This window comes from Amphiura filiformis, chromosome 14, assembly GCF_039555335.1.
Source record: "Amphiura filiformis chromosome 14, Afil_fr2py, whole genome shotgun sequence".
NCBI classification, from domain to species: Eukaryota; Metazoa; Echinodermata; class Ophiuroidea; order Amphilepidida; family Amphiuridae; genus Amphiura; species Amphiura filiformis.
The window spans coordinates 10,288,715-10,305,990 of NC_092641.1; the positions used below are offsets into that span (position 1 = coordinate 10,288,715).

At 37.6% G+C, this 17,276-nt stretch overlaps 1 protein-coding gene across 3 annotated transcripts; it reads left to right on the plus strand.

The window, feature by feature from the left end:
* The first annotated feature begins 4,104 nt into the window (after positions 1-4,104).
* LOC140169677 (uncharacterized) lies at positions 4,105-17,154 on the plus strand. 3 transcript variants are annotated; one of them, XR_011861380.1, is made up of 8 exons: positions 4,105-4,319; positions 6,998-7,147; positions 8,111-8,350; positions 9,126-9,518; positions 11,536-11,676; positions 12,369-12,476; positions 12,974-13,162; positions 14,443-14,579. XR_011861380.1 is itself a non-coding variant. In XM_072192970.1 (8 exons), exons 1-8 carry the CDS (start codon positions 4,262-4,264, stop codon positions 14,744-14,746), a joined length of 1,506 nt encoding a protein of 501 aa, XP_072049071.1. In that variant the 5' UTR covers positions 4,105-4,261; the 3' UTR covers positions 14,747-17,154. The 3 variants fall into 3 exon arrangements, 2 of the variants coding, with proteins under 2 accessions (XP_072049071.1, XP_072049072.1); XM_072192970.1 differs by having other exon boundaries at positions 12,974-13,085; positions 14,443-17,154; XM_072192971.1 differs by having other exon boundaries at positions 12,980-13,085; positions 14,443-17,154.
* Positions 17,155-17,276: the final 122 nt, after the last annotated feature.

A 17,276-nucleotide genomic window follows, 5' to 3' on the forward strand; every position in this document is an offset into this window, starting at 1 on the left:
TTAATAATTTGTCATAAAAAGACATTCTTTGTTTTCAGAATGCAATTCGATATGTCTGATGTGCTCTCATGTCCCACAAAAATACTGTCGAAACGCTCATTCCAGATCCCTTAACAGTGAATGATAAATCATTGGGTATTTTTGAAATGAAAATTTGGTCAAAAAACAAGGAAACGGCAGTATTGTTAATAATCATTTACTGTGATAAGATCCAAGGTTGATTTTCATTTAACTGTGTCAAAATTTAAATGTACATGTGTATTTGCTGTCAATATGACTGTAAATGCCTTTAACTGCTTTGTATTTGTTCTGAAAGTACACATAGTTCTTTCCTGCCCAAGGTTGATTTTCTTTTAATTGTGTCAAAATATGTATTTTTCTAGAAATATGACTGAAATCCCTTTAACTGCTTCGGCTTTGTTCTGAAAGTACACATAGTTGTTTCCTACCTAGTAATGAATTAAGGTCATGAAATGTAATGTACTTAACAGGTGGAAGAATTAAAAAACAAGTTGACTGTTCAGTGCCAGAAGTGGGTAAGTGCAATAGCTGCCATCTGAACATTTGGCAATTTACACAAAGTATATTGTACTAATCTACACATGGCAGCTATTGGACTTACTCACTTCTGGCACTGAGCAGCCAAAGTGTTTGCTGTTTTTTTTTGCTGTTAATATTTTAATATATCTGTTTATAGTAGGTTAGTAGTCCTGATAGAAAATCAAGTTAATTTGAAGCTTGAAAACATAATTGCTGATTGAGTATTTCTGATCTAAGACCAAAGTCGGCAATAATTAAGGAAAAATGAAGACATGAAATCATGCGAAAATGGACATAAGATATTATTAAAAGATCACTTTGGAATCGAATAATATGTTATGCGATCAAGCAAAATCAGTCGGAACTCGGAAATATTCAATTTTGGATTTTGCAGAAAAGCCCATTGAAATTGAACAACCAGTTCCAAAGATATGCCGTAAAACACCGTCTACAAGCATATAAAGTGCTTCTGATGAAAGCTACATTAATCCAGGCGCCATTATGGAGTTTGAGCAAATAAATTACGGATCCAAGCATATACAAACAAGTATTATTTTAAGACCAATCTATTGTATTGGTATATTTACGCTTGCTTCGAATTAATTTAGCTTTCATAAAAAACACCATATATGCTTGTAGACGGGGTTTTATGGTAAGCAATCAAAGAGTTTCCAAAACAAGAGGAAACCAAAGGGAATATTTTCTTTGTTTGACTAATCTCAAAATCATTATTTCCGAGTTCCGACTGAATTTGCTTGATCGCATCACATACATGTATATGCCGATTATGTAGGACCTACGGATTTCAGCACTAGCTTAGGTATTGAGCAAGTTAGTAATGGTAATAACTACATTTTCAAAATGTCCATCTACTTTAGCCTGAGTGGATCAGATAGTGTCATATACATACATGTACAGTGGAGGGGGAAGCATGAAAAAAATTGGGGGGGTCAGTGATGAGAATATTTTTTACCAGTTTTAATGGGATTTCAATTTCAGACCATTTTAACCATTTTGTGGGCCAATGTGCGCTTGCAACATTACCCTATTTGGGCACAGTGTTTTTCATACTAAAAAGGGTAATGTCCAGGGCAATTATTGCTTTTTCTTCTTTTGTGATTTTTAGGGGGTGCTCCCTTGCTTGCAAAAATATAGAGGGATGTGCCCCCCAGTGGCGGTGCTAGGAATTTTTGGGGGGATATTGAGGGGCAAAGTGAATTTCAGGGGGGGCAAAATCCCAAAGGTTGGCGCAAAATTACCGTAAAAAGTGGAAATTTTGGTAATTTTGGGTTTTTACTGAGGGAGCAAGAGTTCTGACTGGGGGAAACCCCCCTTCCGAAGAAAATGCCAGCCCCCCCAACATCCAGTTACTATGGTTAATGAGAAATATCAGAATGATATAATAAGCAACAAATAAAAGTTAGTATTAGTTTGAAATTGAATAGAAATATAATTTTTTTACTCTCCATAAAAAGCAATGTTTTTAATGTCCAAGACATGTATAAACAGTTTCTATGAAGTTGGTCAACAATAACAATAATCATGAATGTTTCAAGTCTTTTGTAGTTGTTCTTTTGTAAAAAAAAAAGTATTACAATAAAATCATGTATTCATTATTGTATAAAAAATATCAGTCTGATGATTCTGGTGATGTTGTGTGAAATGTAATCCTTCTTGTTATTGACACCATACATTGAGCAGAGATGCCAACTCTCCCTGATTCTCAGGGAGGCTCCCTGAAATTGATGATTTTTTTTCCCTGCAAACAAATTTCATAACCTCCTTGATTTAGGGGCGTACACAAAAGGAGGGCAATCTTCAAGTTGGGTAAAACCCGGCAAATTCAAAAGACTTTTACCCACTTTGTGCACTAATTATGCATTAAACGGGTTTCAATGGGAAAATGGCTAATTTTGGGTGGAATTTTCTCATATTCAGAACGCTCACAGTTAAATTGTACTACATCGCTGCATGCTAATCAAGACTCTCATAAAGGTAACCTTTTTTAAAGATAAATGTCAAAATGACAGAGTCCAATATCAGTATCCACGCTGCTGTGCAAAACACAAATATCTTCTTTAAAATCGTGGTTGTGGTGTCATGGCAACAGTTCATGCGTATAAAAGGATGCTGATTAACAGGAAAAGATAGAAAGTGTGAGTTGGGATGGTATAGAAATCACAGGACGAGAGGAAGCTATACGCGGGTCATCAGTAAATACAACTGTATGTGTATAAATCTAGAATAGCTGCTTTTAGTAACAAGTGCAATGCGCTTTTGAAAGATTTTTGTTTTTATTTGTATGTGATCTCATTAGGCTTAACCGCTATTATCATGATTATTGCCATTGGTATTATATACTTTATTCTATTACCCCCACGACCCATTATTCAAAATCGCGCACTGTGATTTGTTGAAACGCGTCACGTGACAGACCATTAATTAGCGATAAAGTGTCAAGGGCAACGAACTTTATATTCTTCTATCATCACAGCGAACAGCAGAGCGCACAGCACACCTGCATGCTTATGTAGGGGAGAATGGAATGTCAGGGGTGTGTTATTGTATGTGCATACCTGCTTATAGGGGAGAATGGAATGTTAGGTTGTGTTATTGGAATGTGCATACGCTTTGGCTACGCGTATGCGCTCCACCTTGAGGTAAACAACTTGAAATATTTGGGCAAAAAATTTGATATTTTCTCTTTAAATCACACTATTTTGTGGTAATAGAATAGAAATAAAGGGTGCAGCATTATCCTTTACACGCAAATAATGTGTCCTCGGCAGTAAAAACGTTTAAATAATGGGTTCGGCTGCGCCTCACCCATTATTTACGTTTTTACTGCCTCGGACACATTATTTTCGTGTAAAGGATCATGCATTACCCTTTATTTCTTAATTAAAAGGAGTGACGATGTTAGATTATAGGATTTAAGTAGGATTTTATAGGATTTATGGCACAACGGCGTATGACTTTGGGAATATTAATCCTAATATTAATAAGTGCATGTGACAAACGTTATCGGGTGTGTGTGTGTGGGGGGGGGTCTAAAAAGAACATTGCCAATACTTTCATACTTTTTGAAGTGAAAGTCATACAGATTGGGTTCATGTTGTGAGAAGCGCGCAACAATTTGCGATTTTAATCTAATACCCAAATCAAGGTGTTGACCGAATGTTTGACAGTAGGCCTACTAAGAACAAAGAATGTTTCTTTTTCTTATTTTGATTAAATTTTCAGTTGGGTGATCGCACCCCTGCTTTCCTTTGCTAGACATGCCACTGGGTACATGTGACAAATAAACGTAATGAATCACCAAACTATATTTTGTTTTTGTGGAAAAATATTTTACAAAAATTATCAGAAACCATTTAAAATGTTGGAATTATTTCAAACACGATTTTCTCAAAACTAGTCTTTTTTGCGTTTTTGTCATAACCCATATTGTCTACTCTGGAGCTTCTTATTTGAAGCTCCTTGGGTGTTTTTCTAAATACGGCAGCTTTTACAGTTTTTGCAGATACGTACCTTTTGAAATCATATGACGAACAGTCTACCATTGATACGCACGAGAGGTAACTGCACTGCAAACTTGGAATGACCCGCATTCTGGGCCGTGTATTTCCAGCTCTTTCAGCGAACGCTGGTTTAATTATGATAACATTGATTTGCTAGTTAAACAAAACATTGTTGGACACGGTAAATAACCTAAAACAACATGATGTTTGGAATATATAAAACAATTTTTGTTCTAACAGGGGTTTATTCTGTAATAGGTAAGTTTTCATTATTCTTTATTGTTGTTTTTCTTGCTGGTTGTGTTCTTGCTCATCTTATTGCGTAATGGGCTATATCAGTTGAATATACACCCCTTTGGAAAACACGACCTTAATCTCCCTCCCACACAGGGGATGTAGATTATAAAGCAATAATGTGCGATTTCCATAAACAGATGTGGAAATAGGAGTATAAACTGACCAATAGATACCAGTTATATTAGATGGCCTAGGGGAAAGTTAGCCCATATTTGCAAGACTATCCTTGCCTTCAAGGTGAAAACAAACCTACTCATGTTACCCTCTGGCCATGGGCTGGCCTGGTGTCAGATCTTACCCAGGGAAAGATGACATTCCAATATTGGCCTTTAAGTTTTCACGGATCAGATTAAATCCCCAAGCAAATAATTATGAGGTAAAACAAAGAAAACTGCTATATTTAATTCCATGGGATCCCAGGATTTATTATAAAACTTAATTTTACTGGAGTAATGAGAGCACTTAAAAAGAGGTTTTCACACGGTGTTTTAGTACACTATTATTTATCATTACAATCATGCAAAAAGTAGCAATTCGAGAAAATATTGTTGTGGAGCAAATCACACTTAATTTTAAGGTCACGTCTTCCATAGGGGGGGTGTATGGATTTCAGCTGGAATAGCCCGATGAATTAGCATCGATTAATGTTATAATGATGAACACATCACTACTCATGTGCCTTCCAACGTTTGGATTTTATAAGAGGTACTGCTTCTGATGATGGAATTTATTAAAAATATTAACAAAAATCAAACTAGAAAGCAAAATAAAACTTCTACGCTATTCAAATTTGGTACACTCACCGTAGCGCTTTCCCCGGGTCAACCAGCGTCTTCAGCTGATGTTATTGCTCTAAAGATTTCTTGTTGCTAGTGACGTTGTTGAGACCCCTCCGATGACGCCACATATGTAGATGACGTCAAACAGGAAGATGTTGTGCCTCAACAACATCACTAGCAACAACAAATCTTCAGAGTATGCAATAACATTCGCTGAAGACTCCGCGCCGGTTGACCTGGTGAAAGCGCTCCGGTGAGTGTACACAATTTGAGCAGTGTAATTTTGCTTTCTATATAAGTTTACCGATTAACGTTTGGGTGAGTAAAATTTTAGTAGAACCATTTCGCTTTATTTCAAAAACTTACATTTAAAGGCAGGCCTTGACATAAGAAAAAATCCAAGGGTCCTCCCCGGACCCTTGCCTTTAAAATTTCAAGGGTCCTCACCAATTTTCAAGGGTCCAAGCCCGGACCCTTGCCTTTGTCATTTAAAAACTAGATGGGATCGAAACTAAAATAAAAGGAGCTGGACGTATTATGACATGTATATGAACCAGTGGAACAAAAGTAGGCTATAACAAAACTATGATTTTCTGCTCTTTGCTTGGTTCAATTTTTACGGGTTACGTGGACCCTTAGATTATTAATACACAGATTGAAATCTTGCATGCCTGTGCCCTCTAAGCGCCTACTCGAATTCAGCTGACGCCGGTATGTCCAGCGTACAGACCTGGCGACATCGCTTATCTTACTCGCGAAGTTTCTTTTGTGTACGCTCGCGCTGTTTGCGCTATTTTTGAGTTTGCTCACGCGGTACCTGACTTAGCGTCGATCCCCTGAGGCAACATGCCATGTTTCCGCGGTATGCGTGGACCCATACTTTAGGAAATTTGCGGGTCCGCACCTACTTTTGCGGGTATTTGACGCAAGGACGCGCCTTATTTCAAACGCTGTTTGAAGGTGTTTGGAAAGGTCAAAACTTTCATTTGATGGACTGTTTTTCCTCCCAACTATATACTCTTTAAGTACCAGATTCACTATTACTAGTTTACTTCGAGGACTGTTAAATATCAAAAATATCTGTTTTTAATACTTTGCCATAAAATATATTAGTATCGGAAATGTCCCAAATCTAAATTACTTAATATCATATAAAAACAGGGAAAATCTGTTCCAACTGACCAGCGGGGAACCAAAGGATGGATCCAAAAGGATACATTGTCACACTAGCAATGGATAAAATTAAAAACAGGGAAATATGACACAACATCCAATGGGGGAGTAACACAAAACATATAAACAAAGTTAAAAACCCGACATTTTGAAAAGACAAAACTTTTCTTTCTCCTTATATATAGAAAGCAAAAGTTTTGTCTTTTCGAAACGTAGGGTTTTTAACTTTGTTGATGTGTTTTGTTTTACTCCCCCATTGGATGTTGTGTCAAATTTTCCCTATTTTTAATATTTAATATCAGAAAGACATTTCTCGTATTTAGATTTGGTGTGCCTGATGTGCTCTCAGGCCCCAGTAAAATACTCTGCAAACGTGGGTGACCGATCCCGTAAGCTACTGCACGGAAGCACAGTGACCTATGGATCACTCCACCCTGGTGTAAAAAGGGAGTTGCTATGCTGGGGATAGTCTCCGGTGGGGTAGTCACAAGCTAAGTTGCGGACTTTGTTAGGTGAAAATGATTCTTTCGTTTCCTAATGCAGCGGAATAATTCTTGAAATGTGCTGGTACAGGTGTTATTTTATAATAACACTCTTTTTGATAAACTGGGTCAGATTAAGTCACCTAATAATCTCTTAACAAAAGTAGAGGTAAATCCATCATTTTCAAATGTTGTTTGCTTTTAGACTCAGTATTTGGAGCGTTATCTGCAAACGTAACCGTCGACCATCCTGCACCTATTGCCGGAACCGCTGTATCTCTTACGTGTTACTTCAACCTAGGAGCATACGACACCTTGAACCAAGTCGTCTGGTCATTTGGACCACAGTTACAGGGTGAGTCCCAGTAGCGTAGCCAGCAGGGGGGGGGGGGTTAGGGGCAGAGTGTCCCTCTGACCCCTCTGTGCCCCTCTGACAAAAAAAAAATGAAAGAGAAAATCAGGAGGGCAAAGGAAAAGAAAAAGGGCAAGGAGCCCCTTTTCTAGCTAAATTCAGGGCCAAAATATTGTAAAATACAAAATTTTTCAGCGCTACGCTCGCACATTGTAACAATAAAGCACTTTTTAGCCGGATAATGGGCGAAAATAGTGTAAAATACCATTTTTTTCACGTTACGCGCGCACATCATCACAATAAGGCCCTTTTCGGGAAGCTCGAAGACATACAATCTCTATTTATTGAATGATGCAACTGCAATTTTTTCCGTCTGTGCCCCCAAAATTTTATTTTGCCCCCCCCCGACCAAGAAAGCTGGCTGCGCCCCTGGTGAGTCCGTCAAATCGAGGGTTGAGAGCCAGAAAGCCTCAACGCACAATCACCTGCTCCCACAAAATGAGCATAAAGTCACCAGGGCACTATAGAAGATACGGTCCATTAATCATGACGAAATTCAATAGAACACACAAAAGACATTGTGAAGGCAATATTGATTTCTGAAGACCAAAGCAAGGAGCCAACTTTATGCTCATTTTGTGAGAGCTGGTCATAGTGATGGCTATAAACACGTGAAAATCCATGCACCTTTATGGGGTGACGCCATATGAAATCTACACCTTCCTGTGTTGGAGATTAAGGTCATGAATGAATTGAAATTTTTAACTGAAATTGGTGTGAGTTGCAATAATAATTCGTGCCGAAGGATTTGATCGGGAGGCGGCAAACTGATGTTAGCAGGGGGTTAGCAGGTCGAGGGTATTCGTTTTAATTTGGCACACACGTAGGAAGAATGCAAGAAAATCATAAGTATTAAGTCTTTTTATTATTTTATTGCGCACTATATGGACGATTTTATTATCATAGGTGCTACTCGCATTGTACACTGGAGAGAGAATGAACCAAACATTGTCCACTATAATCATGGATACACCTATACATCATCGATATCACCGATATATCAAATGACGATTGCAAACCTCTACCAAGGGAAAACAGTTCTGACTATTAATCCCATAGTGCTTTACGATAGGGGAAGTTATTGGTGCAGTGTGGTTGTTAATTCGACTGAACTAGCATTTGCAACCACGTATGTTCAAGTTCATGGTAAGTCGGTATGCACTATGTGTATAATTTGTCTGTTTACCTCTGTCTCCTTTTACGTTCCATCCTTATTACGTCACACACACCTTACACAATTTGTAATATTTTACCATTACTTTGTATTATCTAAAATATGGAGTAATAACTCACCCAACCACTAGTCATATTCTGGAAGCAATATGCTTCTAAATGGTCAGCTAGACCCATATTACTAACTGTCAACAGTGAACAACTATTTGGCTCTGGCGAGGGTGACATTTTGTATTAAGTGGTGGGCTTAACAAGGTCAATTGATCAATGCATTGTTGGCCTACAAATCATCAACAAAATCAGTCCACAAAGTACATATGCCCTCAATGTAATAAATATCTAAGACAACAGCATACTATTCTGAAATGATGCAAACTTTCACGAAAATAAAACTATTTAAAGGCCAATCCAGTTGACCAGGCAAACTTTCAAGGGCAACCCAGTTAAGTAGGCTTAAAATATAATCAAGTCAATGTTCAGTTATTGTTCACCTCTATACCAACAAACTTTACACAGCTCCTAACTTAATATGTTTTCCAGATATTTGGAGCGGCCTTCAAGGCAATCCGATTCAAGAATAATAAACTTGCATGATCATTTGCGCAATGATGTGACGACGGATATGACCGTAAAACAAGCGAATTTTGCTTCTTATGAACCTACATGTGGTGGAACCTATTTCATTTCTAGAGTAATGTTTATTTCTCTTTTAAACTATAACTACTAAAATTTCAATTTTTTTCTGTAGCAAGGGCATCTCCAACAGTAAACCTTTACCTGCAAGGGGAACAAGAAATTGAGCGTGGGTTTGGAACAACATTTTTCTGCAACTACACCAAATCACCAATAGACACCATCAGCAGATTGAGCTGGACCCACGGTATCCAGTTTGAATCCAGTGTTAAAATTAGCGACTTCCTGCTTTATGGCAGCCCTACAGATCCTGTTGCAAGCTACCACGAACCTTATAAACCACCCGGTTATGAAGCAGCCTTTAATGAGGTTGATCGAGGGGATCGCGGGTATAGCTCGTTGAGTATAGCTTCAGCAAGGATAAGAGATGGTGGTAGATACTGGTGTGCTATAGAGATATCAAGACACATACAAGCACTAATAACTTCTGTCGATATAAGTGTTTTAGGTGAGTATAAATTAATACTCTTGAACATTCAATTTAAAATTATAGCCTTATGCCGTGTCCCAGGCAACTGGGAAAGAAGGGATAGACCTAATGTGGCGTCTATGTGGTATCATCTGGAAAAAGAAGAAATGGCCGAGAGACTGGTGCAGGGCAGTATTTATTCCACTGCCAAAGAAGGAAATTTGAAAGAGTGTGCCAATCACCGGACCATCAGCCTGATTTGTCATGCAAGTAAAGTGCTTCTGAAGATCATCATCAAGAGAATGAAGTACAAAATGGAGCAAGAAATAGCTGATGAGCAGGCAGGATTTCGTGAAGGAAGGGGTACTAGGGACCAAATTGTCAATATCAGGAATGTGATTGAGAAATGCAGAGAGCATAGACTTCCTCTTTACATGTGCTTCATAGATTACAGTAAAGCTTTTGACTGTGTTAGCCACCCTCAGATGTGGGAAACTATGAAAAGATGGGTTTCCCAAGTCATCTTGTGGATCTGATCAGCTGCTTATATGAAGACCAAGAATCGGCAGTCAGAACAAGTAGTGGAGACACAGATTGGTTCAAGATTGGAAGAGGCTTACGACAGGCTGTGTGCTATCACCAAACCTATTTAGCATCTACTCTGAAGACATAATGAGAACAGCTTTGGAGGGGTTTGAAGGTGGAGTGAAGTTTGGCGGTACAAGAATTACTAACCTGAGGTACGCCGATGATACCACTCTTATTTGTAGCAGCAGAGTAGAGCTGATTGATCTTTTGAAGCGCATCAAAGAGGCCAGCGAAGAAAAACACCTTCTCCTGAACACAAAGAAGACAAAAATAATGGTTGTAGACAGAGAGCGGAAAAGTGATGAGTTTGTGATAGATGGACAGCAGATTGAGGAGGTGAAGCAATTTGAATATCTGGGTTCAATGATTAACAACAGTGGTGACAGCACAACTGAAATTAAGAGAAGACTGGCTATTGCAAGGACAACTTTGCAGGGCATGTCAAGCATATGGAAAAGCAGAGGCCTATCCATTGACCTCAAGGTACGCCTACTTCGTGCAACTGTGTTTTCCATTGCCACTTATGGATGCGAGTCTTGGGCTATGACCAAGAATGATAGGAAAAGAGTAGATGCTTTTGAGATGTGGTGTTACAGGAGGCTTCTACGAGTGACATGGAAAGACAGGAGAACAAATTCCTGGATCCTCGACAAGATTGGTACTAGTCTAACCATCAGAAGCGGCATAATGGAGAGAAAGCTGAAGTACTTTGGCCATATTGTCAGGAAACATGGAGGTGTAGAAAAACAGATTTTGCAAGGGGCCATGGAAGGCAAACGAGGAAGAGGACGTCCACCAACATCTTGGACTAATGACGTGAAGCTGGTTTCTAACCAGGGAATGCAAGGTGCAACGCACTTGGCATCAGATCGAGTGAGATGGCGTACTCTTGTGAAGACCACAGCAGCGCTACACAGCGCCACCTGACACAGAGAGAGAGATGCCGTGTTATATACACGTATTTCCCTTTCAGTATTAAGCACCAGGGCCGCTGAGTAGACAAAACTTTAATGTTCAACATAACAAATATGCATACGGATAATGTTGCCTTGACTTGTTGTTGCCCTGTCACTAATTTGTACCCTTACGGGAGAAAATACAGCTTCTTTAGCCAATGTCAACATAAATTGACCGAATACTTCACATATATGCCAGGAAAGGAAAGAAAAGTACAAATGTTCGAGTTTTTTTTAACAAGGTAGACATTAATCTCTTACACAAGACATGCCACAGGCTTCATGAGTATGAGTATATGACATATTTAGAGGTTATAATTAAGAAGCATGGTACATTAATTTGAAAATAAAAATTTAAAAATTGAGAGTACCATTTATGAACGTGCTTCTAAATAAGACAAGACACAGAGGAACATTATTGTCAGGTCCCAATAAAGAAAACTGTCAAAAAAAGTAGAAGAAAAAACATTAAATTCTCCTTAATTTTCTCTTGATTTTTGTTTCTATTTTAGGTATACCTACAACTGCTCCCCCAACAACTACACCTGTACCTACCACAAAACGTCTAACAACAACTACCAAGACAACAACAACAACACCAGCAAAGCCAACGACTTCTCAAACTACGACAACAGCTTCCACAACCAAAATACGTAAGTTTATTTTGATAGTTGATCATGTTAGCAAGTATCTTAAAATAGTCATTATAAAACATGTACAGTTGGCAAAGGCAGTGGACTCATTCAACCATACTGTGCCCAAAAGTAATATGTAACCAACTGTCAACATTTGACAGCGAAGGTCAATTTCTGGAAAGCTGGTCTGAAACAAGGTCATCTGATGATTCCCCATCTGGGTTAAATTGCCGTTTGTTGTATCACGAATTGGTATAAAATGGGTCATCTCAGGGATGGTGGACAAATTCCTTTGAGAACACCACGCTGTGTGCCAACATGGCCAATAAAAAACGCTGAAAAACTTTAAAAGATAGCCTGGTGATCAATAATAATGTCATCTCTTAATAGCTATTCTTTTATTTGTAATATTATCAATTTCTTGTTATTGCTGTATCATGTGTATGTTCTGTATTCCATCTTGGCATATTTGCACTACTTCAATGAACATAATTGATTTCAGATACACACCACGCTGTGTGCCAACATGGCCAATAAAAAACGCTGAAAAACTTTAAAAGATAGCCTGGTGATCAATAATAATGTCATCTCTTAATAGCTATTCTTTTATTTGTAATATTATCAATTTCTTGTTATTGCTGTATCATGTGTATGTTCTGTATTCCATCTTGGCATATTTGCACTACTTCAATGAACATAATTGATTTCAGATACTTCAAAAATGCGTACTACAACAACTCCGATGACGACGACAGTGCCCACAACGCCGTTAGCAACTTCATCGAAAATGTACACATCTCAAACTACTACCAATACATGTGAGTATGAGAACAAATCGCTTTCTTCTTAACTTGACAAGTTTGTAACCAAGACTAGTGTAGCAGGATTTTTACCCCTACTACTCCATATATAGTTATATATTGCTTCAGTTTCAGTAATGTTTATTATGATTTGCCGATAGTCTGGTGGTTATGACCGTCTAACTATCACGCGAAATGTCGCGGGTTCGATTCCTAGTATATACTACGCACGGCATATTCTAGTAATTGTTGTTGGTAGCTTACGCTGGCACTTGTTAATTTCGTTTGTCTTAACTTTCAATAGTTATATATCGTTTGGGATAAACATTTCTTTCTGTTGCACCTTTAATATGCTCATATTGTGCTCCCTAAGCTTTCATATATTCAAATACTATGGCCAGTTGGCCACCAATCAGTTTAAACACCACAAATGCAAATAACCATACCAACATTAATATAAACAATTTATACCATTCTATTGGTTGCTTTTCTCTTCCATGTCTTTCACTTCAAAGTATCAGACGGCAAGAGAACAAAAGCACATTCAAAGATCATGACTGGCGTTATTTTGGCAGCAGTCCCGGCATTTGTCATAGCAACCTGTTTAGTATGCCTAGGAATTTGCAGGTAAGACTCAGTATCATTTTGGCAGCAGTCCCGGCATTTGTCATAGCAACCTGTTTAGTATGCCTAGGAATTTGCAGGTAAGACTCAGTATCATGAAGTAACTATGCTACCATAAGGAAGTAACTACAGTTTCTATCGATAAAGGTCTCGGGTGTACGATACGATCGGCGTAGCAAGCGGGTGATCGGACGGGGTGGACAAAGTCAAGAGGCCCTGAGGGTTCAAGGACCCGAGCAAACGCAAAAATGAAATAAGGCTGATAAGGGCCCCGCGCTGCTCCTTGACCACGGGCCCGAGGCTCTTACTACGCCCCTGTATGACCGATAGATTTTGAAAACGATATAAGGTTTGGTATTTCCGTTGATGCACTATTTATCACATTATTGATTTGATATGCCATACTTGGTCGTATTACAGATGCGCCTAATTGATTATTACATAAACACAACAGAAAGACGTTGACGTCGCTATTGTCCTAAAAACCGACTAATTCCATTAATTTACCCGAAAAGTCGACATTGCTTTATTTCATGGAAATATAAAAATTAATTAATGATTTCAAAATAATAACTGTACAGTTGATGCCATGTTCATGTGTGCTCTTTTCTTGTCAACATAAACATGTCATTTCATGCTGGTCTACTGGACATTTGAATATATGAATACAAAACCCACCCAAGTCCATACTGTGGCCAAATTGAGTTAAGCATGGGAAATTGTTGCTATACATAGGCCTGTCATATGTATGAAAGAACAACTCAAATTCATCCTCTGTGTCTATTGAGCATGTGAAAAATAGCATGTATGACAGAACCTCTACAGTCCATGATTTGAGTCTTGTAACACATTGATTGAAATCCAGTATGTATAAAAGTCCACTTGTAATACATTCATTACTGGAGAGTGACTTTTGAAAAAAAAATGGGTTTAATCAAGGAAAGTGTGTGGTTTATATTACATGGCAGAATGCTTATCAACAGTATACATACCTGTGTGCTTTATTTTGTATTATCTCAATAGTGGTAATCTCATTCCAACATTATTGTCTTTGTATATGATTAAAAAAAACACCCAAGTCCAGAATTTAAAATGAACCCCACAAAGTCCCTGAAATGCTAATCGTCATACCTTATACAGTTTAACCTACTCATTTGCACGTAAAACTTACAATATTGACCAGGTAAATCTAACTGAAGGAATTAAAATGATACACAGGTTTTTTTCTCAAAATCACTTCCCATGGACTTGGGTGGGTTGAATTCATGTATTCATTTGTTAGTCGCAAACGGATTTATGACAGCATTATTATTCTACATGATTGCAATCAAACATTTGAACTTAATTGTTTCAATTACAGATACATACCATCAGCGAAACAAACAACGCCACCTAACGATGATGAAAAACCAGCTCCTCCCAAATTACCACCAAAAGGAATACCGCCCAAAGGATACGAAGATTTGCAAAACTCGCACCAAAGGCGCCCAAGAGCTTACCAACGCTTGATTTCATCGTTTGCAATGGTTGTTGGGCATGTTGGGCGGTCTGTACCTACCGATGATTTCCCAGAATACGAATACCCTGAGCCAAATCGAGATAAATATGAACTCAGTATAGTTGGCAATACTTATCATGAATATTCACCAGTCTCACCTTATTGATCAGAAACGGCATTATTTCGCAAGTTGAATCTTGGATGGCGTATGTTAGGAGTAGTGTACCATATTTAAAAGATGACTCTCTTTGAATGTGGCGGAACCTCTCTATGTTGGTGTAATTCAACATTGATTGTTTGGCATAATAATGCTGATGATAACGTTATGCTTTTGAACGTGGAAGAAAAACATGATTTTTAGCAATGCCAAAAAAACTAGGAAATATTGTAAAGAATTTTTCAGCAATTTTCGGTACAAAATAGAGCTACTTCAACACAATAATGTCTGAAACATATAAATAAGCAGCTCTGCAAGTGTATTGCTATCCTTTGTGTCTACTACCCAGCAAACACAAGAGGTTTTAAAACGCTTTAAAAATGTTTTCAAAACCTGCTGCAAAACATCACAAAAATATTTTCCAATAACATTTTGACAACATTTGTAAGATGATATTTCATATAAAACGTTTTAAAAACGTTTTCATGACCTTTATACATGTAAATACATCAAATTCAAAACACGTTTTAAAACGTTTTTGTTTTTTGGCCTGGGCAGTAGAGGGATGTGCCATGCCGAATTTAAAAGGCAAATATGGTGTGATCAAGCAAAATAAGTTTGAAGTCGGATATTCAATTTTCAGTTTCTTATAGGATTGTAAACAGCATTTGCAAAGCTACATTTTGCAAAAAATAATATTGAATTTAGGAAACCAGTTCAAAAGATCAGAGCAGTTAAAGAGTTTCCAAAACAATAGGAAACAAAACGAAATACTTCCTTTGTTTGGCTATATCTCAAAATCAATATTTCCTACTTCCGACTGATTTTGCTTGATCGCATCACCACGGACGCGTCACAAATGTGTAACCAAATGTCAAGATAACCAATTGCAACAAGAACTGTCTTTGAAAAAGACAACGCCATGGATGAAGATCATGTTTCATAATTTTGCATTGAGAAATATTGGAACGCTTGTAATTTTTTATGTGTGACACAACTAATCGGGTGGGAAATATCAGTATTTATTGGTAAATACCACCAATCAAACAGTTGACTTTTGAAGCGACGTAGAAGTGATTAATAGAGTCTAAAGAGAGAGAGAGAGAGAGAGAGAGGAGATGGAGCACGGTTGTTTGATGGCTGATGGCATGTAAAATTGTACAAATGTAGTACTTTTTAAGTAAAGGTGAAACAATAATGGCGCTATTCATCTTAAATCTTGTTTGCATCTTTACGAAGGGTAGACACTTGTATAATGGTATTAAAACAAAAAAAACCCTTTTTATCATGAAATGTAAGGAGTAACTCGTATTTGCTAATTTAAATATAAAATGTGTGTCATTAGCTCTCTTAATTTGCACACACATTTACAGGGTATACAAGAAAACGGGGAGAACGAATAAGGGAGGGGAGTGAGAGAAACAGACAGACACAGAGAGAGAGGGGGACAGAGAGAGAGAGAGAGTGTGTGTGTGGGAGAGAGTGAGAGAGAGAGAGAGAGAGAGAGAGACTGATTAATTAAATAATAGTAATCCTCATCAAAAAGTATTTAAACCATGCGAAAATGCTTTTCAATATTACATTACGTTAATGATGACCGAATAATACAATGCAAACTAAAATGCATCTTAATTCTTTTATTTACAATAATCATATTGTGAAATACATGCATAGACAAAAGTTCTTTCCCGACAGTAGCAGACAGAAGAATATGATCCTGTGTCATATACAGGGGTACCCAAAAAGGTGGTTTTGTTACATTTTGATGTGCAGCTTGGACTTCAAAACAGTGTCGCTTGAGTATTCCTTCACTTAGAAGATTCAATTAGGTCTTAAATTGAGGCTAAGTTATTTTATATTACTCATGTTTTAAAATAATTTTTAATTATTTTCTTATGACGTTTGGCATGAAATGTGCCAAGGGTGGTTGAGGATTAGGATGAGGAGGATTAAGAGGAGGGATTCGTATCGTAAATTTGATCTAAAACCCCCATTAAGAATTTGAATCTAGTAAAAAATGGCTAAATGAACTCCAGACATCTAAACCAAGTAAATAAATACAGAAAGTCATTAAAAGACTAATACTTGCTCAGAATGATTGTAAATGTGGAAAAAAAGAGGTGGGGTTAAATCCCACCTACTTTGTGATTGTTTTTGCCCGCACTCATTCATTTTTTTAACCGATTTCCATTTTTAAAAAAAGGTGTCAAAATGCTCAGGAGGATAAACCACTTCAAATGAGACGTGTAGGTAAAATGTTTGAAACATTTAATTTTTATACTATGTAACACAAAGGTACCCCAGGTTGAGACACAGGACCATATACCTAATATTCGTCTAAGGACAATAGCTTATAAAAAATTGGAAAGATATGAGTCATTCGAATACCAAAAATAAATAAGTTTCCGGAATTATTATGATCTGTCTACAACCAGGTCCAGTCTGCATCCGCTATCAAAAGTCATGCTACTGCACTTGACCTACACTTGTTTAGGATTGACTTTACTTTTCAAAATTAACTTTCAGGTCAAAATTATTA